This window comes from Nesoenas mayeri (genome assembly GCF_963082525.1).
Source record: "Nesoenas mayeri genome assembly, chromosome: 24".
NCBI lineage: Eukaryota > Metazoa > Chordata > Aves > Columbiformes > Columbidae > Nesoenas > Nesoenas mayeri.
In genome coordinates, this window is record NC_137546.1 from 5,936,028 (window position 1) to 5,959,826 (window position 23,799).

The window sequence follows — 23,799 nt, forward strand, 5'->3', positions numbered from 1 at the left end:
CCGCTTTCCAAACCTGTTCACTGACACCAAGAGAAGTTATTTCTAACTAAAACTCTCATGAGCTTTCTAGGGATTGGATGTCTCCAAAAAAATAAAGCCAACCATCTCCTCATCTGGCTGGAAATGAGGTGTTTACATTTTAGCCAGAGATTTCTCCTCATTATGTTTGAAATAGCAACATTAAGGAAATTCTATTGGCTTTGGAATAAAAGGGTTTGAACGCAGGGATGGTGACCTCAGAAATACCAACCGCAGAAACACAGACAGACTAATCAAGCAACATTATGATAAAGTGTTTATTCATTTTTTTTTTTAAATATCAAATTTTTTTACACATCGATTTTGTTGATAAACAGTCCCCCAATATTAAAAAGAAATAAAAATAAAAAGAATCAAGTGTGTATTACTTTGGGCAGAACCACATCCCGCTCTCTGCTGACACCGCTCTCCTCCCTCCGGCCACCACGGGGACAACCGCGGGGTGTTCAGCCCAGAAGAGTAAATGACACAAATGCAACCAGCTTTAGGATTCCTGAGTATTGATTCCCTCAAGTTCCTTTAAATGAGTTCGTAAAACTCTTTAAGCTAAAAAGCATCGAAGAGCGACCCGAACCGCTACGCGTTCCGATCGCGGACTAAGCTACATCTACACAGTGCAGGAAGAGATCTCTTGAATGCTTCTGAAGGGAATGAACATGAAACCGACCCCATTTCCCAAGCTGATTTCTGAGAGATGCAGGTAAAATACCTCAGGGTTTGTCCTCTTTGAATTCACGTGCTGGGGAAGCTGTTTGGCAAGAAGTCCAAGTCTGGTGAAGAAACCTCTGGGATCTGTTCTTCCTTTTATTCATAAACGGCATAGTGGTTTAAAGAAAACTTATCTGGAAGTTAAGCATTCAGGGAGCACACTTAAATATTGCTACTTTTGAGGAAGGGAGACGGCAAGAGGGAGAGACAAGGACAGAAAGAGGGCACGTATCTGGGAGGTACGGGGTTAACAGTCCTGGAGACCAAGTGTCTACGTGGAAAGGTGAACATAGGTGAAAAGGTGAACATATGTGAAAAGGCGAACATACGTAGCAACAAGGCAGATTGTCAGGATAACGCAGCTCAAATCCTGCAACAGGTGAACGTGCCAAGGATCACCGCCAGGAGATATTTCCTCCTCTTGTCACAATTATCCGTGCCCAGAAACTTTCACGTCGGTATTTCACCCCACATCACCTCTGAACTCACCTAGAGCTTGTGTATAGAAAGAGCGAGAGGCCGAAAATACATCCCAGAAACCAACAGCCGTGACCACCGTGGCTTCAGGAAACTGATGGACTTTTCATACCGCAATAATTTTGCTAAGCTGAGGTGACGTTAGTGCACTGGAGCACTGATGAGGAGGAGAAGAGCGACAAGCTCTATTTTAGGCCAGGGCACGCAGCTCCTTGGAAACCTGACTTTTGGCGTTACCTGTATGCCCTGCTCCAGCAGAACACAGAAATAGTCCCATTTCACATGCCAGGAACGCACAGTGAGCGGTTAAGGGATCGCGTACAGCAGAGAGGACACACATGCACGTTAAAACAGGAGACGCCTTTTAGACAGCATTTGCTAAATACATACTCTAGTCCATTTTATTTTAACCTCAAATACTCACCACTGCCTAGATTTTCTCCAACATAAATCTTGCTCCTACAAACTTATTCGTTAATTAAGCAGCACGCAGCAAGGCTCTGAAATTAGGAGATTTAAATCACCAGGCTTGGACCAGCTTGATAAAGGGGTTTTACAGGTATTGATCAGTTGGGGGTCGGGCTTTGTTTCCAGCAGTTCTGAGGAAGTTACCCATGAAATTCCAGCACTATTGAGAAATGCTTCAGTACAGCTTTGGCAGAAGGGCGGATTTCCAAACTCATCTTTGACAAAGAGTAAAACTGAGCATTGAAGCAAGTTGGTTGATGCTCTAAAGCTTTTATAGCATAAATTCTCTATACGCAGCCCAAGTAAATGCGGCTGTACAACTAGAGCCTTTACCCTGGTGCAAAGCAGCGGTACTTTGTTTAGCGATTAGCAATTGCTTCTAAAAACATAAAGTGTAAATAGGAAAAGGGTATAACATTGGACGGCTAACATCTGATGCTTCAAGAAGACGAACCCGCAGGCTCAGGGCGCAAATTCAGCGCTCGTGTCGATGTGCCAGGCGGGGATTTGCTCCAGGACCACCTTGCCGGGACCCGTGGTGCAAAATCGGGAGCAGATTTGGCCGTTCAGACTGAGGAGCTTTATTCTTGTTGTGCTTTTGATAGTGAACCAGATGCAGATGGCAATGGGTCTAATATATTTCATTTCCTAAGGCTCCCAGAGAGAGATCTGATGACACTGTACTCCTGTACCAGCCCCAGCGTTACACAGGGGATCTTTGCTGATTTGACGTGCTCATTGCAAGGAGAATATTAAAGAGACCTCCAGCAGGGGTAACTCTTACCACCTGCACGGTGAAGATCACAAAGTCTCACCTCAGTAGCTCATTTTGAACAGAGCCTGAAGGGAATGACTTGATGCTGCTCCAGCAAGAGGCTCCTGAACAGCCAAGCATCGTTTTTCCTACACACGCCCGGATCCAACGCCTGCTGCTCATCATGGGGAGCTCAAACTCGGCCCGGCTGCTACGGCCACAGCTCACGGAGAAGCTCCTTTTGAACAGAGGAATGACTTAAAGCTCTTTGTTATTCTAAAGGATCTCCTGGCTACCCAAGAAAAACCTGAGAGTCACTGCTCACTGACAGCAGAAACTCCTGCAGGTTCACAGCTGAAACCGAATTGGGGTTGTTTTTCAATGCCACCCTGCATGAAAAAAGCCTGGCGTACATGTAACAAACCTGCCAAGCAACAGGGAAAACAAAACACCAGGAACACAGGCCTGAGACAACAATAACAACAAACGAAAGCCATGAACAAAACCTATTTCCAGCCGCTGCTGTTCCATCACTTCAGGTTTAGCTCGAAGCAGAAAATTCGAGATGAACACTTGACACAAAGCCACGAATTCTGTGGTTTGCAAGCGGGACTACGTAAAAGTTCCTACCTAAAATTTGTTGTTGTGTTTCAGCCACGCTTTCCTTCCCCTTCCCCAGCCCCAACAGTGTTTTGGGGCTCTGCAGAGCCATCACTAAGTAGTTCATCCTCCCAAAAAAGCATCTGGAAAGGGCTTCCTGCAGCACAGCCTCGGTGAGCTGCTCACGGGGACTCCCCGAAAGGCCACGATGGTTCTAAAGCAGAAGCCACGTCAGTGCATTTGTTTCATAAACCCTATTGGGGAGCCCTCGCTCTTTACGAGGTATTCAATTAGTACCCGGGCTTCCCACAGTTTGCGTTTCTGCAGCTGAGAGGCTGATCACCCCTAAACATCCACATCAACTTGTGCAGAGCTGATTTCTTCCTTCTTCTGACCGCATCCCCGCTCGGTGCATAGAGAACGCAGCCACGGACACAGCTCGTCCTTCCCCGGGCAGAGGGGGATTAAGAGCCATAACACATGGCTGGGTTGTTAAACAATTTCATCATTAAGGTTTTGCCTTGAAGTGGTTGAGCTTGTTTTGTATGAGGGGAAAACACAATGTGGGCAACGCTAGAAAAAATAAACCACTCCTTTTCCCTTCCCTCCCCACCTACGATTCATCCCAGTGCATCTTCAAATAAGTTAAAACATTTCCGAAGGTTTGGTAGCACCAAATTCTATCCCTTCCCTTCTTCTATCCCCTATCCCCACGTTGTAAACTTGAACGCACTGGCCCAAGAGCATCAAAGGGTTTGGCAAAAATAGGCATCAGCCTTCGCCGCGCACACCCAAAACACACGCCTCCAAAATCCCCCTCCACAACCCCTTCGCAAAGTGTTACACGTCTGTGGGCACCTACGTACCTTTAGTAGCTGCCAAGAGTAGTTTCCTCAGCGTCACAGCTGGACATTGGGTTACAAAAGCGCAGGAGAGCTAAAAACCGGTGCAAATCCACCAAGTCCGTTTGCACGAGCGCCGTTTGGCGGCCGCCCCGCACCGAAACCTGCGGGCGCCTCCTGGCCCGTGCACACGTGCACGGTCAATTCGCTTCGCGATCTGCTTCGCGCCGGACAGGGCAGTGATCGTAATGGCTTCTGCTTTTTTTATTCGTAACATTGGAGCTTATTCTAAAATTGTACATTTAAATAAAACCACTAATTTTAATCCAGTAGGCATAATTAAAAGCTAGCCTGTCCACACAATGCTAGGACGTTTTCTTTCTTTGAAAAGGCCAAATCTAACGAGTGAAACAGAAGAGACAAGTTACTTTGGCTGTAAATAATTAAAAAAATCTGGCTCAACATTCTGCTTGTACGTTACGATGTGTAATTTAGATATGTCCTTTGAAAGAAAAAGCACCCCCGTCAGCTACCTCTTCCGTAGTTACGTAGGAACGACGATATTTTTGGCTAGCAAAATGAGAAGAGCCAGATCTGCGTTTCCACCCGCTTGTTCCAGAGCCTCCAGAGCTTCCCGCGTGGTAAAACCAGCGCCGAGGATCCGGTCGACATCGGCCGCAGGGAAAGCAGGTGGGGAAGCGGCCGAGGAAAGTCCAGCACAGCCGGGCCGGGGGCGCAGCCGCGGTTCCTCACACCCACCCGATGGCAACGGCCCTTCAGGAGCAGAACTGCTGCTTCCCCCGGGCGCTCCTGCGAATAGGCTCCGAGTATCTCCATCCAAAGCTTCATCCAAAGCACACGCGGAGGAAACAGATGCGTTTTTCTCTGAAGTCGGACTAGTCAGACTCTGAGAACCTTCTGCCCAAACCTCCGCTTGCTCAGAGCTCTGTTGCTGGTTGGATGTCGCTGCAGAATTCACCACGACCAAATCGCTCTCACCCGAACACTCGTGATTCTCTAAAGCACCTTCTCCAAGAGCTGACGGCACGTGATCGGGAGACCCAGCGCTGATGTTTCCTGCGCCGGAATCACAAAACTGTTTCCCCTCTGCTCTTCCAGCTCCAGAACTCCCCTCGCAGGAGGAACAGCTCTGGTCCTGGCTGGCTGCATCTGAGCCTTTCTGCTCATCTTCAGAAAGCCCCTTCTGCAGCGCTGCTGGCTCTTGGCGATCCCCTTCCAGCCGAGAGACGTCTTCGGAAGCCAGGGTTTTACATTCTCCTTTCCGACTGATGATCAAGAGTTTGTGAAGCTCTTTCAAGGCTGCTGCCAGACAGAAACACGGCTCTTCGGAAGGTCTTCCCGCATTCGTGTCCAGCTGGCGGGCGCTGGAGGGGGACGAGTTGTCTTGAGCCGCCATATCAGACAACTCGTTATAATTGGCAGGAGCTTCACTAGTGCTTTTGGACCGTGGGACGTCACCGGTGGGGAGTGGATCACTCGAGGAGGACGCAGGCTTCAGCGACTCCACCTCCATGGAAGAGATGTCCGAGTTTGGGTCAGACGCTCTACTGTTCTCAGCCTGCTGCTTCTGCTCGCTCGCTCCAGCTACAGACTGCTCAATGACATCTATTTCCATGAAGGTTTCCGTGTGCAGGCGGCTCCAGGAGGCTGACACTTGGATACTCCCTTTCACGCAGGACAGAGCCGTGTCCTCCAGGCCACCTCCTCTCGCTCCCGCAGGAGGATGCTCTGGCTGGCCGGCTTCTTCCATGACAGGAGCTTCTGGGTCAGTTGTCTTGATTTGCTTCTCCAGATGTTCCTTCTCTGGTTCTTTGCACATCTGGTGGTCTATGGGACGCTCATGCTTTTGCTCCTGTTCTGAAGACAGACACGTATCTTTATTTTGCCCATGCTCAGCGTCAGCCAAATTCTTTTCTTCTGTCACTTCCAAAGGATGTTCCTGACGGCGGTCTTGTTCTTTAGCGTTACATTCCTTTAGACTGTCAGCAATAAATGTGTCTTTGAGTGTCTTCTGTGAAAGGCAAGCTGGATTGCAACAGGTTACCTCCCCCGGCTGGGGAGAAGGGTCGCTATTTGCCGAGGAAGCGTTCTTGGAAAGATGTTGTAATGAGAGAGGATGTTGTTCTTCTGGGGTTATCTGGAATTCGGTTGGAGACTCGAAAGACTTGGCGGCTCTAGGATCAGTGGGCTCTGCGAGGCCAGATTCGGATGAGCAAATTGCAGCAGGGGCAGAGACAGAACGATCAAGTAATTGATTTGTGGGATTACAGATCTTGGAATTTAGTCCTGAAGACTGGACTGGATTTTGAAACCCATCAGAAGCTGGTAATGAGGGCATTTCCAGTGAGGTAGTTTCTTTGTCACTATTCTCTAACAGAAGACAGAAAGAAAAAAGCAGTCAGGACACACGAGAATCAGTTTTCACTGTAGTACCGAGAACTGATAAACCGCTGGCTATAAATACCTGGTCTGTGGCCCACTCCAGCTGCAGCAAACACACACTACATGCATCAAGGCTTCTGACGTTCTGTTTGGATTAGGAAACAAACACAGCAAACTGGGGTTAGCGTTCAGAGCACACCGCATGCACCGTCATCGTCCTGCCACCCCTCCCCACGGCAGTCAGGACAGCGCACGAGCAGCAGGAGCTCCTCAGAGAACCACAGATGGTTTGGGTTGGAGGCACCTTCCCCGCTCCCCCAGTGCCCCTCCTGCCACGAGCAGGGACATCTTCACCAGCTCAGGTTGCTCAGAGCCCCGTCCAGCCTGGCCTGGATTCGTTACATCAAAATAAGTCTGTCGGAGAACAATTTAAAGGCTGTTCTGTACTATCTACGCCTGCAGCACAAGGCACGTGTCTAGCACCATTCCGGTTTGTTCTCCGCACGGCTGAAGATGTTGAAATGAGAATGAAGAGGGCATCACAACTCTCAGGCTGTGTTCCCTGCAGCTCTTGCCTTGCGATGGCCGGTGGCACCGCACGGAGCAGGCGAGCAAACATCAGCTTGCTGCAAAAGATCCCAGCGTGAAAGGCAGAAGGAACGGCTGCCCAAGGCTGGGAAAAGCAAAGCAAGGGAAGAAACAGTCAGAAATCAAACCCAGCTCACTGTTTCCGATGGATTTCAGATCTCTGTCGGCAGCACCAAACACTGGGTCTTGTTGTCAGGCCAGATTAAATAACTGAATTCATCTTGCTAATGTATCAGCTCTCATGCTCTCGTTGAATCGCTAATGTGACCTTTGCCTGTTCTGCCATTAAAACCCCACTCTGCCCAGCAGCCGCCATCCAAACAACCATCTGGATTTTGCGCTGCGTGATTTATTGCATTAGCTCCTTTCTCTTCCCAGAGGTCTCCAAACTCAGCGGTTTCAACGTCAACCACTCTTCTACCTGAAATCTCTCTCTCTTCACAGGTGCACTGGGGCACAGCCAGCCACATGTACAGCCAGGATTTCCTTTACACTGCAGAAATCCACCTTCTTCTACTCATCTCTTCTTCTCCATTAAATAAAACCGGTGCACGACAGGCCGCGATACCTCTGATCGATAGGCTTTGCTCTTGAACACGGCAGCCGTGGCACACAGCAATCCCTCTGCTGGCCACACATCTGCGCTTCACACAGCTACAACAACTTAGCGACGCTGGAGTATTAGAAAAGCCAGAATTACCCTGGATTTCCACACTGCTCACCTTTTGTAAGGGTGGCAAAGAGGCTTGTGAGGATACGGATGAAAAGCAGAGGGATCTTTTTTTGTTTCGATGTGGTAGGATTACGTTCACGCACTCTGCTCAGAAGCCAACGCTTCAGAGAGGAAGCAGAAGTGTGGTTTTGACCGCATGGATCGGTAATATGGATCTGATCAGCCGAATGCATCACGATTTGCAGTAATTTATCCAGCAGGAGCTGCTATTCCGCCAAGCGCTCAGCGCCATCATCATCCTCCTCCCGCGGTATCGACAGGAGCTGGATTCAGCCCCATCAAGGACATCGATCCAGCTGCCACCACCTACAAACTTTCCTCCACAAAGCGCATGGTCAGCGATAAACCCCTCGCTACACCAGGGAAAGCCTGAGCTGTGGATGTGGTGGCTTTCCGGTTGAAAGCTGTGTACGGAATACAATTCCTCCTAAAGCAACTGGAGTTTTGCTGCCAGTTTTGTAAATCCCTCAGTTTCCCAGAGGTGCCGGGCACAATGCTGCGTATTAGCAGAAAAGAACAAGCTCTTTGAAAGAAACGAAGCGGCCGTGGAGGTTCTAAATCGCAGTAAAACACATCACCTCGGCTGCCTTTGGATGGGTGGTGGAACACCAGCGTGTCGGATGACAGAAATCACGAGCCTCACTGAGGCTTGGGGGGATTAAATAAAGCTCAAAAATAATCCAGGTGCATTCAAAAGGAGAACTTCAATAACCTACAGATGGACACAGCGATTCCTATTGTACCATCCATCAGAAGGCAGTTAAAAATTGCAGCTGTTGTGAAAGGACATGGGGCTTTGCGGGGAGCTGAGATTCCTCAGGGCTGCGTTACGTTCCCTCTCCCTCTCCTGTTCTTTCACTCGGTTTTCCTGTTCCCACCTAATTTTGGAAGTGAGTAATAATTTGAAGAGGGTATATGTTAATATTCTGATTTCTTAGCATATGGCCAATAAATGCCTGTGGGCCAGGGGCTTGTCGTATGTCCGAGACCGACCCAGCGTCGATCCAAACCAGCCCCACCTCAGTTCTGTGCATTAAGGGAACACACCAAACGCATTTCCTATTCTCATAAATCTTTTACATTCCTCCAGGGCTCAGCATCGACGGGAAACATCTGACTGCTGCTCAGGCTGAAGAAAGCCACGTGCTCTTTAGAACCGTGCTGGCACACAAGCAGCTTTGATTCAAGCCAGTTTAGGCATTTTTCATTATAAGCACTTGACTAAAATGCTGTTATTGTAAAGACTCTGATATTTTGGGCCGAGACATTTACTTCTTATTCAATCCTTTCAGCAGAGAACTAAATCCAACCATGATGTCTGCAAAGCCTCATTCAAATTGGAGAGAAACTGCAAAAAACAACCCAGGCTTCAAATTTTATCAGGAGAAGAACCAAGATTTACATTTGCACATTTTCTCTGCCAGGTTTTGTGAGGAGACGTGAGCCCAAGGTACCGAGTCCGACCTTCCGTGATGTCAAAACCTGACGGGCAACGTCAAATTTGTGTTTGTGTTTCTATTTGCTGCAGCTTAATTTAATAACCATTCAAATGTGGCTTTAAACATCAAATGTGTAACCCATTTCTTGCTGATTCACTAAAGCCAGGCCTGCCCCAGGATGGGTTTGCACCTCCAGAAAACCTGTATTCTTGGAAAGGAAGAAAATTGGTCAAAGAGACCAATAAGTGCAGCCCTGTGCTCCCCTTCATGTAAATAACTTCATTATTTGCAAGAAAGTCTTTGGACTATCAAGCAGCAACTGGGAAGCGTTAAACAACAGTTTCAGTGCATTACAACTGGTTAGATGTGTATAACTATGGTTAAATCTGGTTATTGCACTTCAATTTTAAACATGAGCGTGTTAGAGTCTTAAAGAAGCAGCAATTAAGACGTTGAAAGACTCCACTTTATCAGCTTAAACATGACCTGGCAAAGAGTTTTGCATGTGTGTGGGAAGCAGGATCTTAGCAAGTGGTTCCAGAGGAAAACTTGGTGGTGAAACTCAAATGTTTCTATAAAATACTTGCACTAAAACACTACCTTGAAAAGTTTCGGGGAAGGAATACACTATGTGAGGTCTTCAAAGCTTCACTGTAATAGCGGGGGAGAAAATAATGAAGCTTTCCTTTAGTCAGAAGCATATACTGAAGTGAAGGGAGGACTTAACCAGCAAATCTGCGTTTCAGACAGTTTGGCTTTAGCTATTTGGGCACCTCCACTTCAGTGAATCTTGCAGGTCCCGGTTTGCGTTTGCGCAGCTCACGGATTCCAGCAGCACGGGGAACAAAGCTACGGGAGGGTGAAATTCCCTTTGCAGATCACGTTTAAGGCTGATGATCCACATCAGGATGTGAATTTAGCTGCTGCTTTTGAAATTCAGAGCGACAGCAACCTTCAGCAAGAGAAGCAACTCGCCGTCCAAGGGCGCAAGCGCCATTCTAAGGAAATAACGCTGAACTAGCACTATTTCTACAAATCACTGGGAACTTTTGTCCGGAGATCTGCACGTGCTGCTACAGCTCCTCTATTCTTATACGCTGCAGCTATTAAGAACAAGATTTGCAGAAGGCTCCACGAAGCTGCGAGAACATCACACAACCCAACCATGTCCCTGACTACAGCTCAACGCAGGCAAACGGCTGCCAGAAACAACCATTTATCTCACACCAAGAAACCGGAGCGGGTAAGAAGTTGTAAGGAGCACAGAAAATAAGAGCGAGCGCCACCAAACGCCTTCATGTAGACAGATTTTGCTGGACAGAAAGGGAGAAGTGAAGTTAGAGGCCATAAGCGAGAATAAAGCCCCTTTTTCTGTCCGCGATTTACTCGCTGATACTGTATTAAACTGTATTTCCTCAGAGCTGAGAAAAGAGGACTGTGAACAGCCCAAAAACCAAGTGCAGATTAATACTTCAAGCGGGCTCCTCCCGGTACCTGCTTCTTCTACGGATTTCTGTATTGCTTCTGCCAGCTCCTGGTCCGCAATCTCCTCGGGCCGCACGTCCTCCCGCCCGGCCCCGTACGCCAGGCGGGCGCACTCGGGGAGCTCGCCCTCCGGCAGGAACGTGGTCTGCGAGCCGGTGGTGCCGATCACCAGCACGTTCTTCTTGAGATCGATGGAACACTGCGAAAGAGCACGGAGACATCAGGGGCCTGCGCGAGAGCCAGGCCATTCCCGGAAAAGAAGGAGAAACGAGGTTAAAGGATCCGTTTCCGACGGGAACAGCTCATGAGCAGAGCGGGCCAAGAGCACCAGCTATAAGCAAAGGGCTCCGTATGACTTAATTTGTACTAAATCATTTGGTCAAAGCTCTGAGCGGCTTTGATGAGAGCAAAAAGCTCGTGGGAGCAGCCAGACACCCTATAGCTATCCATGATGTGAGTAGCCTATCTAATTCTTTCATAACTGGCTGGAAGAAAATCCACCATTAACTCTCCCCAGAAAAATCCTAATAAATTTGCATTTATGTTGCACTGAGCAGTTAACTTGGAAGAGCCAGGAACTGTTTCAAAAGAGGTTTCATTACCTGATGCCTCTTGAGCATGTCCAGCCCCAGCAGCATGTCCATGGGCTGCTCTTCAAGGATGGAGAAGGAACACGCCAGGAAATCCCCTTCGATCTGGACCTGAGCTGAAATACAACAGCAACAAGTCACCATCAGTACCAAACCCGCTGGGTAAATGTGAAACCAGAGCCCTGACGTACTGTTTTGGTCACAGAAAATCTGGCCTTGCGCAAACCCCGGGGACTACAGCCTCAGGTAGTTAATGATTTTAAAAGCTGGCCTGCTCTAGAGCTTTAAGTGCAGCTTATCTAACCCTCCAAGCTAGAGGAGCTGCGTAGAGCTCGTTAGAGCACAAGTTTAGGGAGAAACCACAGTGAAAAGAGTTGATTTTTCAGATAATAAGGACAATTTCTCACCCAGAAAACCCGTGGAAGAGCACAGCTAACCTTCTCTTCCCCGAGTAACATGAAACACTCCGCTGCACCGGAACCCTTCCTGAGCAACTCGTACCGCCCAACAATCCCACCCAAAACACGAAAGATCCTGCTGTTTCACATTATTTCACATTAGCCCTGTTTTTTCACTCTGAGCGAACACACCCTCCGAGCTGAGCGCTCCCTCACCTTCAAGCGCAAAGGCAATTCCATTTAAAAGGCATTAAACAAGACAGAAGCCAGAATACTGCGCCTGAGACAAACAAACATATTGCAGATGCACTTTTATTCCTCCGCGGGATTTGCGAACAATTACAGCGTTAAAACAGATACTCCTCGGTGCCAAGACTGTGGGAAATGCAGTCAAAGTGCCACAAAAGCTGCCTGAAGAATGCCAACGCTTACCTAAGTGCACTCTGCCGATGATTTTCTGCGTCCCCACGCCTTTGGCGATGCCGGCCCACCGCCGATCTACCAGCCGCATGATGTTGCACCTTTCGGCGCACGCTTGGCTCATGATGGTCATCTGGGCACCTACCAGCGACAGAATTCGCGTTAAATCCTGACAGCTCAGCACAAATTCCAATTCTCTTCGGTAAGGGTTTAAAATCTTGCTCTCAGCAGCCAGGAAACAAAGCTGCTGCATCAGGAAACCGCATTAGGGCATAAATCCTGCTGTATTGAACTGACTGTGCACACACACACCAGCACTGAACAGTAAAGTACATTTGCTGTAGAGCTGGAATAATCCCAGGTACTTCTCCCTTAAGGTTGTGGATGGGAAGCGCCGAATTAAAGGCTTGTGAAATCCCCCTCGTGTAAAATGAGATAAGACACGTGGCCGTGACCTTTCTGGCACCGGAGCCCCAGAAATTCTCCCAGGAGCCTTGACCTGAGGTGTTCCAGCACTCACATGCGCTGCTTCTCCCAATAATTCACTCCGTTCGCTTTAAACAATGCCCAGGCTGATCTCAGGTTTTCCAAATCTTGTAGTGCAGTGCTTTATTATGGAATTTTTGGGGAAAACTTCTAGAAGGATCATTTCTTGTCTCAGTAAGGGAAAGGAGAGCGTGGAGAGAGAGATAAAAACAGGGACAATTCACCTGAGTCAACAAAGGCTTTCACTGGATGTCCGTTGACTTTGCAGTTGATGTACAGCATCACCACCTGGCCAAAGCTCTCGGGGGCCTCCTCCATTGCTATCGTCATGTTTTCTTCAATGTTTTGTTGCCTGAATTTAAGAGAAGAGAGGGAAAAATCAGACCTTCCATCAGTCGAACCGTATAAGCATCCCTCCAACTTACAAACAGTGAGGAAATCCCGCCCGCTGCAGCTCACGTTTAAACCGCGCCAAAGTCGGCTTCGTTAGCTAAACATCGCCTCGTTAGCAGGGGGATTGCTAGGAATGATCTAGGCTTATTCCAGACACACCAAGGGGCTCCCAGCAGCCTGTTCCTTGCCTAACCCACGCTGCAGCGCCAGGTGACCTTGTTTGCGACAAAGCTGTCACCGCAGAGTTAACCTGGAGAACTCGTGAGCACAAAACCTGCCTCGTGATTACTCACTCTAAAATACAGCACTGAGAACACACACACGATGGAGATGTTGCCAGTAGCTACAACGCCGGAATCCCACACAACAGAACGTTCAAATCCTCCAATGTTTCCCTGGAATCTTTCTCCTTTCCAGAGACAGGGAGGGAGGGAGATGAGCAAAACCTCAACACCAAGAGCACAAGACCTTGCTGCGAACTCAAGCCTACAGAAGAAACACTCTTCAAAGAGCCCATTACGGCCCCTACAGTGATCTGGGAAGCGATGGGTCCGTGTAGCAACTGCATCTGAAAGAGCTTTATCTACCAAAAGGGGAAAGGGCTTCCAATTTTGATGCCATTTCATTTTTGTACCTCAGTAGGGAAAACACCCATCTTCTTACCCATCTTCTGCAGGGCAGGAGCCTTCCCACAAGACGTGGTTTCTTGTTGAGAAAGAAAAAAGGCAATGGCATCCACTTGGGAGCTAAAGCACCCACTGTCCGTCCCACTTTGTGTACATATACAGTGGTTAATCTTCAGTTTGTTTTCGTGTCAAAACCATTATTCTGTTTTCTCTCCGCTTGACTCTCCACCCAAGATACACTTGAAGTGTGTCTCCAAAAAATCTGATGCTCACAGTAGCTCCCAACCAACCTCGGGCACAGCACACCTAATTAAGCAAGGAGTTTGGAGAAACTAATTGGGGTGTGAAATCTGGGGACTGCTGGATGCCCAAACTGTTCGCTGGCAGCTCCTCAGCCTTGGGCACATCACCTTTATCTGTCACCTTGTCTAAGGAGGAAGAAAAGCGTTCCTAAGCCTCCAAGCAATGTTTCGCTATCTACAAATGTCTATTTTTCTGCATTGCTGAGCTAAGCGTTTATCCGGCACCAACACCTTGCCAGTCATAACGCAGGAATGACTTATCACAAATTAATTTCGGTTTTGACCAGCGATGAGCCTGTATCACAAAGACGTTTCTTTATTGGGGAAAAAAACCATCTGTCATGTTCTGACTTGAGGATTTATCACTCAATTTAAGGAATCAAGCCTAACGCAATTACATTTGGATGACAGCAAAAGGGAGCGTGTGCTGACGAGCAGAACATATTTGTACAGAACATCTCTTCTGACAGCAGCGATCTTCAGAGTCTGCAATCAGCCACAGACACCAAACAATTAGCAGTACACAAACCCAAATCTCAGAGGCAGCTGGGAGAGAGAAATGACGCCAGGTTGCTGTGCAGAGCTCAGCTTAGAGACTAACACAGGTCCAGCTCTGCGGTTCAAAACACGCCCCATGCACCCAAGTGCCGCCTCTCAAGAGGATCTCGGCCAAGTGCTTCCCACAAGTGCTCTTGTTCCAGAAAAAGCGCCATGGATGGTGGAAGAAAGCACCGTGAAGACGTCCAAAGCCTGCAAGCGACTTTGGTTTGTTACCTTATGTCTTCTTCTATCTTGGCCTGGGCCTCGAGATCGAAAGGGTCAGCGGAATAGAGTCGGATCCTCTCCTGCTCCCGCCGCGCTCGGTCCTTCTGCTGTTCCAGCAACACCCTGGTGAACTTCTCTGCAGTAACAAGGAGAGATAGAAAAGCTTTTTACTGGAAATTACTCTTACAAATCAAGTTCTGGCACAGCAGACTCTTCTTTTTGATGCCAGCGTGCACTCAGGGGTAGACTGAGCCGCACAGGCCTCCTCTGAAAGCAGCACCGACCAGCCTCAAGGGATCGGCAGCAAACTTGGGGACCTGCTGAGATGAAAAGCAACGGGACAGAGCTCCTTCTCCTTATGCTGGTACCCAAAATCAGCACAATCAAGCCATACGCATATGATCAAATCAAATGCATATGCATTTTTATAGAGAAGAAAAATGGAAAAAACAGGAAGACAACAATACTGAAAATAAAGAGCTGCCATGAAAACAGTAATTGACTCTTGTATTGCAGCGAGAATCACTGCGTGATACTCAAAAAAAAATAAAACAGCTGCAAAATCAGCAGATAAATGAGACCCGAAGCAGAAATCTGGATTGTAGAACTGCGCAATTAAAATGGGAAGCCTGATGCATGGGTATTTAGAAGGGAGATTTCACAGCTCTTGGTAAGACGGCCCTTCTACAAGAACAGTTTGCAAAATCCATCACGTTTTACACTCTGCAGTCCCCAGTCTGCGGATCCAGCAAAGAGCAAACGCAAAACTGTAAGAAATAAAACGTCCAACAACAAAACTTACTTTGAACTCAAGCAACACAGGCAGAGACAGAGCCATTACAATCCCTAAAGCTGAATTCCTAGCACCGAAATCAAGACGTCCCAGGTGGGACAGCTACTTAAGGACACAGTTTTCAGATCCCCACTTTTTGGATGGCCTCTGGCTATTTTCTTTTCCTACTAAGAAAATGTTTCCAAAAAGACCTGGCAATAAATTAAGTTCTGTAAACACAGAAGGTTGTGGGTTTGCTTCTAGAAAAGTAATTGGCATGAAGAAGAGCTCTGGCTCCAAGGCTGTTACACGTTCAGGAAGACACTGGGTATGTTTTCTTGGTTTTGTTTGCTTGTTTTTTTAAATTAGGCTTCTGTACAGCAGGTGCCTTCTCAAGCGCTCGCGGTGCATCCAGCACAGTCACACGACACGTATCTGTGTGTGTATTTGAGCTCAGCTGGATCTGTGCCCAAACCCCAACAGCAGCAGCACAGAACGGCGGAAACACAACCAGATCAAACCCCATGTCCTTCTCACCGCGGTGATTTGGGACCATGAACGCACACATGAATCCAAATTTAATGCGCACAAGACAAGACAGATGAGCAGATGAGCCTGCGCTGGGTGTCTTGGGGTTAACCTCTTGTTTCCTGTGTTGACAGTGGCACATCGGCTCAGGGTGATGGGAAAAACTTCTCTCCTGCACTATGGACACAGCACTCAGAGGCGTGAAAAAGCAAAGGACGTGGTTTTAACCCCAGATATGAGCTAAAGTCAGAATTAAAAAATTAAACAGGCTGACAATATCCATGCCAGTTCCTTTCCAGTTTCCTTTGATCAAGAGAAATCTCTAGGATGTAACCTTGAAAGTGGAAAAAAAGTCTCCTGCTGGAAGCGCTTCCTCTCCATTCATTTCCCCAAACTCAAAGGGATTTATTTCCTAACTAAAGGTCTTGTGGAGGTTTGGAAGCACATGCTCTGCTGCCCACACCACCTCTCTGTTCGCATACTGAAAAGACACAGGAGTTCAAAGCTTTCGGCACGTGAAGAACGAGGGATCAACATAAGCTTCTCAACTATAGAGGAAGCAAAGGACACAGGACTAGGCTTCAACTGCACCCAAACCACATGAAAACGCTTTCAAGATGAACAAAGACTTAAATATTTATGACTATTTCTATTGGAAAAGCTCCCTGAAGAGGCTATTTGCTGGTTCCTTTTCCTCTGACGTCCGCTTCCGCAGCAGCTAAGCGTTAGGGACGCTGTTTACAGCGTCCTGCTCTCTGTCGAGGTCTCAGCAGGCGCTGGGCTGCAGCAAACACCACCCCGTTATTGAAAACAAGCATTCAAGGAGTCTTAGAATAAAAATCAGGAGCTGAGCCACTTGTTTTCACAGAAACTCGACTTATCTGTGCAGCTGGTGTTTCAAAGTAGGGGACAGAAGAGATTAAAGAAGCCAAGCAAGAGAAATACGTCCAACTTGTCAGAAACAGTCTTGTTAGGAGAGGAACTCTGCCTCGGGTGCTCCCAACAGGCGCCTTTTATCAGCATCAGTGAGCTGGCAGTGAACATCCCAGCTAGTTAAAAACCTGTGGCCGCCTTTTATTAGAACTGAGCTCAACCCAAGTTTCAAACCCCCTCCTACAGACGAAAAACCCGCCTTACCAAGGTCTCCGCTGAGCAAAGCCTCGGCCAGCGGCGGATTGCGCTCCTTGAGCAGGGACAGCTCGTGGGGGTTCGCCAGCAGCATCTCCCGCAGCAGCGCCGGGTTGTCCAGACCCTGGGGGAACGAAGGCGCATCGGGGGGCGAGGGCCGCGGGCGCTGCGCCGCTGGCGGCTGCTGCTGCGTGGACGTCCCTGGAACCGCGATGCTGCTGAAGTCGATCCGCGGCAGACCTTGAGGGAAAAAGAAGTCAGAGACATCAGCGCTTCACAACTGTGTCCAGTTCTGTGCCCTCAGTTCCAGCAGGACAGGGAACTGCTGGAGAGAGTCCAGTGCAGCCACCAAGATGCTGAAGGGAGTGGAGCATCTCCCGTGTGAGGAAAGGCTGAGGGAGCTGGGGCTCTGGAGCTGGACAAGAGGACACTGAGGGGGGACTCATTCCTGGGGATCAATATGGAAAGGGGCAGTGTCAGGAGGATGGAGCCAGGCTCTGCTGGTGACAACCAGTGACAGGACAAGGGGCAATGGGTGCAAACTGGAACACAGGAGGTTCCGCTTAAATTTGAGAAGAAAGTTCTTCATGATGAGGGTGGCAGAGCCTGGCCCAGGCTGCCCAGGGGGTTGTGGAGTCTCCTTCTGTGCAGACATTCCAACCCGCCTGGACACCTTCCTGTGTAACCTCATCTGGGTGTTCCTGCTCCATAGGGGGATTGCACTGGGTGAGCTTTCCAGGTCCCTTCCAATCCCTAACATTTGTGATTCTGTGAAAAACACCATGGAAAAAAACATGGGAAGGATGAACTGCTCTTAATGCTACGGTATTAAGACAGGATTCTGCGAATTTGTGTCAGAAGCATGGCCACGTGCTCAGGTTACTGGGTTAGGAGTGCTCGCACGTATTTATGTCACTGGTCCAGCCTTCTATCTGGCCTGTTTTTTTATCCTCCGAAATGCACTTTCTGCATTGCAGACTACAGTTATTCCCAGCTTCGCGGATGTGAATAGCACACAGAGCAATTGCAAAGCTAAACCCAGTGTCTCTAAGGCACTTCTGAATCTCTCAGATTAAAAAAAAGCAAGGGGGAAAGAAAAGAAAAAGCAACATTTCTGCAGACCTGCACTGCACATACAGATTCTCCAGCTGAGGCGGGAAGATGGGAACCTCAGGCAATGCCTCCACACCCTCCTCCACCAGCAGAACCTCCTTTTCCAGTGATATTTTGTGGCAGAGGTTTGCTGGGAAGTGCTGCAGAAGCAGGACAGAGCAGGGCTGCGCTCGGATGCCATCAGAGGAGCCTCTCGCACGTCCACACGATCGCGTTTGTTAAGATGCGGCTTCTCTGGGAATTTGTCACAGCGCAGATTCAGGGGCGTCGATGTCGCGCATCACGACAGCCCGTTAATGTGTCTGAGCTGCATGGACTGCGAATTACTGCACCATTTACACCCAGTGGGAAGGGAACTGGTGGTTGTATGAGAATTCGCACACTTTTACAAAAACTGCAGTTCTCAAGCAGTTACCTTCCTCACCTTCTCTGTATTCCCCCCCAAAAAACAGTAAAATGGTATTTCCCTTCTTAAAATGTTAAAAAAATCATTCAGTAACAAACCCTTCAGCCAATTTTAAAAGCATCCCTGCCCACCCTCCTTCCTAAATATTTTGCCTAGTGAGACTGCCACCGGTATTGGATAAATACTGAGATATTTGGATGCTCAGAGCAGAAGACAGCACAGCCCCAACTCACCGGGGAAGCGGATCGAGGGCCGCGGCTCCACCGTCTCCTTCTGCCGCAGAATCACCACGTCCCCGTCTTTCAAGCCATAGGAGGCCAGAGATCTGTTGTTGTCCGTCAGAGGCCGCTCCGCATAGACTATCTGGTCAGGGAGAGAGCGCGACAAAAAACACCAAAGCTGACATCGTTTTGCCCCTTCTTTTAATTTTGTTAGGAAAGCATTCTGGTAAATCCTCTGCCTTTTCCCACAAAACAGCTCCCCAGAATAACCAGTTTGACAGGGACCTCAATGGATAGCTCAGTGATTTCCAGTCTACTTCATTGACAAGACTCTGCTGAGGTTCTGATGTTCAGCACCCAAAGACACCACTCCGGAAACCACAGTTTGCCCACGGCAGGGAATTAACTTCTTTTGACTACAGAAACACAATGTCACACCGTTTTCCATCACGATAACCTGATTTAATAAGGGGTCCACAGATTAAACATGAAGCCATATTGGGATAAAAATGAGTAATGGCCACGGGAACATCTCTGTTATCACTAGACCTGTAATAGCTACAAATGTCCTAAGTTACAGGGAAGCAAAAGAAATAAAATCAATTAAAAAGGTGCTTTACGGCAACAAAAGTTCCCAGAAACAGTATCTGAAGGTTCCTGCGCCTTTACGGGAGCAAAACAAGCCCAGGCAGATGGGCTGAGCAGCCTCCCAGTGCTGGCAGCAGCCCAAAGTTGGAGAACTCGGCCTAAACCTGCCCGGTGTAAGATCAAATTTCACGTTTACCAGTTCAGTTTAGCAAGACCGCGTCTCCCTGCGCGTCTGGAAAAGGCTGGTTCAGCAACAACAGGTTTGCCGCAGGTCGGGACTGGCAAAGCCGCCTCGGAGAAGCTGTCGCAGTCCTGGCTCTACCCAATGAGTAGCTGATGCAATATGAATATCCCCAAAAAATATCCCTCAAGAAAACAATTACTACATGTCTTAAGGTCTGGAAGACACTACAAATTTCGCTGCTTCACTCCATCAACCCTGAAGTATTACAGAGAATCCCACTCCAAGCGGAGATTCATCATCAGAGGTGGTGCCAAAAACAAGGCAGAAAAAGGAAAATAATAAGAACCACATGCAATCGGAGCCATCAGAATTAGAGAAACAAGCACGAGTGTCCTACCTTCTCATTAACAACATGCTTAACGAGCTCAGCGGGACCGTACCAGACTGGGTCCCTTCCAAAGCAAACACAAGCTGCAGTAAGGTGCGCCGTCTCTACTCCGATGCTTTGCAAGATGTTACTGGTGTAATTAAGGTTATTTTGTGATGAGTCCCCGTGCACCCTCTCACGTTACGGGACGTGTCACTGACTCTAACCCCATTGCCCGCAAACAAGCTCATAATAAATCCAAACTGCACATGCAAATCTGAAACGGCAGCTTCCCCGCGCAGCCAAGTTAATCTGTTTAAGTGAGGTTTTACCTCTTCATCCGGCTGGGATTGGATTTACGAGCGCTCGGCTGTGACGCCTCCGACAAGGAATTAAGTGCCCGGCGCTCACTCTACATCCATTAGCAGCACGGCTTGATGTGCTTTCAACCCACCCTGCTCTGCTGTTAAACTGATGTAATTTCGCTGCGTTTTGTCTGGTTTGGGGCGTATTTTGGTAAGCGAGCTCGCACACCGGCCGCGTACCGGTCCTTCTGGAAGTGAGCTGGGCAGGGACGGGCACTGATACAGCACAACGGCCGGATTTTGGACAATGCCGTGGGGCCAAACATCCTTACAGAGCAAAGAAACACTATCGAGGGTACTTGATACCACCAGCAGCCACAAATCAGAACCCGTTAAGTCTTCCAGCCAAGGGCAGAAGACGCATGTAGAGAAAGAGAAATGAAAGGAATTAACGGTGCTGCCAGAAAAACGCGGTGCTCCGCGAGCTGTCCCCTCCACAGAAAAGCCACCGTCTCGGTGCATGGAGGAAACCACAGCGAGATGAATTATTTCCCCCCTCCTTGCCCAGCTCCTCTTATCAGGGCAGCCTGTCCCCGTTATCTCACGCCGCCCTCCCCGCTGTGCGAAACCTCCCAGCCCCCCCGCTCGCCTCCACCCCAATTAATTTCCCAAAACAGCAGAAAATAAACCCAGGATTAACCCTCCTCCATGCACAGCTGTGGTTTACTCTGCCCTGCACAACCCTGACAATTAAATTCATCCTCTCTTTTGTGCCAACGTGCACCTTGGTTATGGAAACGTGGCAGTAAAGAACAGTAGTAAACCAGCACATTGGGTAAATGTAATTCTGCCTGTTCGTGGAGGATGGTTTGAGCCCACAAAATCCTTCTACACAGCAAGGTGCCTCACTGGTAACTTTCATTTTAGAACTTTCTCCTCACAAAGGTCCTCGAAACACTTCACAAACACCGGGTAGAAAGAGGAGAGAGAGAGAGAAACAATAAATATACGGCTAGAAAACGTGAAAATAAAGCGAGATGCTGCAGAAACGGCAGATGGGCGAGCAGAAGGGATGCAGAGGTGGTGACAAAAAGCACAGCGCTGATCCCCAGTACCTGCGACCGATAAACCTGCAAACGCCGCAGCAGTTTAATTGCAGAGGAAGGGAACGCTTGGCAAAACATAAGCAGGAAAATCAGTGACCTCTCATTATCTTAAAACACACCCAGAGCTGGCGGGTGACACGAGGGGGACAAAGTTGACAATGATGACTTTACACTCCATGTGCCCATGGAGTTGTGTCCATTCCCGGCGGTGAATTCGGGTGCTGTGACAGACACAGGACAAACAGGAACTTTTATTTAAGGTGGTTTCTCTCTTTCTACTCACCAAAAATCAAGATTTTATTTTTCCCTTAAAGGATAATCCACCTCACCCTAATTTTCTCTTCCTGCCCTCTCTAGACCGACCTCCCATCCCCAAATAAAAGGCTCGTTGAAAGTGGGGAAAAGCAAAACGCCGCAGGTGAGGCATCGGGAACCTGCTCGGCCAGAGAATGCGGCCAGTTGAGTTGTTTTCCCACCGCTGACTAATATTCGCTCGACTGGAAAAATACTTTATGAATTTTGACTGGGAAAAGGCTCAGGGAGCAAAAGCCGTCGCCACAAATCTCCGCAAACTCTGTCAAGCGCGGCCGGCAGACGCAGACCCGACATCGCCCCGTCCAGCGACGCGGCAATAAATGGGTATAAACCGCAAAAATAAAGGCGCGATTGAACCCGAAACAGTGAGTAAAGCCCAGAGAGACGGACAGACGGACAGGAGCGGCCCCCACGCCGCAGCCCGTCTCGAGTTTTTGGGGGTGGAGGGGGATTTTTGTTGGGAAAACAGGGGATGTACTGTTCTGTCCCCCACCTGTAAGAAAAACATGGGGGGAAAAAGCCTCAACCTGCCATTTCCACCCCAGACACGGGCAGCAGGTTGAGATGGTGAATGAACCTTGTTTCTCCCGACCGTTTCAGCCTCATTCCCCGGGGTGTGAGGGGACAACGGGGCCCCCGCCGGTTCCCTCCCTCTCCCTCCACATCCTTCCTCGTTAAAACTCCAAATTCCTCGGAAAACTCAAGAAAAACTCAAGAGAACCCTTTTTTTGTCCTTTTCAGCTCCACTTCGGGAGGAGACCGAGTCCTTCCCGGAGGGACCCCGGTAAGACACCGAGTCACCAGAGACCCGGAACCCTCTCCTGAGGGGGGAAAAAAAGAGGGTTTTGAGGGAAAAAGAGACGCGTTTCTCCTCAAAACTGAAAGGTCGGCGTGAGGAGGGTCCCTCCCACCCACAATAAGCGCCAAAGTCGGGGCCCGGGCGGGCGGAGGCCCCGGGAGCTGCTGAGGGGACGCGGCCCAGGGGACCCCGGGGGTGCGGGGGGGAACGAGCGGGCCCCTCCCCGCCGTGCTCAGGGCCTGACCTGGCTCTCGGCCGCCGGGATCCCGGACTCCAGCTCGCACAGCGCCCGGAAGTTTTGCAGTTCGAAGTCGGCGTCCACCTGGAGGGAGAAGGTGAGCTCGCTGCGGTCGCGGCGCAGGCAGAACACGGTAAGCAGCATGGCCGACCCGCCGCCGCCGCCACCGGCCCCGCCGCCGCCAAGTGCCGCCGCCGTCAAGCGCCGCCGCCGTCGCAAAGCGCCCCCCCCCGCCGGGTGGGGAATCAGCCGTCAATCAGAGGCGCTCGACCAATCAGCGGGCGGCAGCAGGGAGCGGGGCGGGTCCTTCTCCATGCGGCCGCACGGGGAGGGTCCCAGAACAGAGTCACAGGATGGGTGCGGGGACCCCGGAATCCCGGTGTCAGGGGTTGGAGGGACCTGGAAAGCTCATCCAGTGCAATCCCCCCATGGAGCAGGAACACCCAGATGAGGTTACACAGGAAGGTGTCCAGGCGGGTTGGAATGTCTGCAGAGAAGGAGACTCCACAACCCCCTGGGCAGCCTGGGCCAGGCTCTGCCACCCTCACCCCAACAAGTTTCTTCTCAAATTTCAGTGGAACCTCCTGTGTTCCAGTTTGCACCCATTGCCCCTTGTCCTGTCCCTGGTTGTCACCAGCAGAGCCTGGCTCCATCCTCCTGACGCTCACCCCTTACATATTCAATCCTGTCATCCCCCTCCCCAGCCCCTAATTCACCCCTCACTGGCTCCACAGCCCTCCACAGCACAGGGATGGAGGAAAACACAGCTCCAGTTCCCCATCTTCTACCCTGAAATGGCCCCAACACACCCCAAAATAGCCCTGATGCACCCCGAGAGCCACACAGCTCTGTCCCACACCTTCTGCCCCCATTGGCTCCTTCACTTTACCCGTTTTCTTGGGATCATATCTTAGAGCTGCCTCTTCCTCCCCAGACCCCTCCGGTGCATTTTGGGGTGTTGTCAGGGTGTCCCTGAACCCACCTGGTTGCTTTTCAGGGCACAGCTTGGCTGTTGGGGTGCCCAGTCTTCCTCAGTGTGCCTCTGGGGACACCCCAGACCCCTCAGTGTGCTTTCTGGGGTGCTCCAGACTCCCCTTTTCAGTGCTCTCCAGCCTTGGCACCATGCGGCTGTTCACCCCCAACACACCCCAAACTGCTGCGGGTGACACGCTCCCCAAACGCCACCCGTAAATCTGGGGATGCAGCCAAAGAC

General features: G+C 49.6%; 2 protein-coding genes across 4 annotated transcripts; both read right to left on the bottom strand.

Moving 5' to 3' along the window:
- Window positions 1-280: 280 nt before the first annotated feature.
- On the bottom strand, window positions 281-6,247 carry RSC1A1 (regulator of solute carriers 1; the record flags this gene model as incomplete). Of its 3 annotated transcripts, XM_080358567.1 has the most annotated exons (3): window positions 281-881; window positions 1,077-3,581; window positions 3,913-6,247. In XM_080358567.1, one exon carries the CDS (start codon window positions 6,245-6,247, stop codon window positions 4,433-4,435), a length of 1,815 nt encoding a protein of 604 aa, XP_080214693.1. In that variant the 3' UTR covers window positions 281-881; window positions 1,077-3,581; window positions 3,913-4,432. The 3 variants fall into 3 exon arrangements, with proteins under 3 accessions (XP_080214693.1, XP_080214692.1, XP_080214691.1); XM_080358566.1 differs by lacking the exon at window positions 1,077-3,581; XM_080358565.1 differs by having other exon boundaries at window positions 281-3,581.
- Window positions 6,141-22,759, bottom strand: DDI2 (DNA damage inducible 1 homolog 2). Its single transcript, XM_080358568.1, has 10 exons — window positions 22,593-22,759; window positions 18,697-18,826; window positions 16,954-17,184; window positions 14,526-14,652; window positions 12,655-12,782; window positions 11,957-12,085; window positions 11,139-11,242; window positions 10,546-10,735; window positions 6,374-6,436; window positions 6,141-6,279 (listed from the first exon to the last, which is right to left on the bottom strand). Exons 1-9 carry the CDS (start codon window positions 22,728-22,730, stop codon window positions 6,420-6,422), a joined length of 1,194 nt encoding a protein of 397 aa, XP_080214694.1. The 5' UTR covers window positions 22,731-22,759; the 3' UTR covers window positions 6,141-6,279; window positions 6,374-6,419.
- Window positions 22,760-23,799: the final 1,040 nt, after the last annotated feature.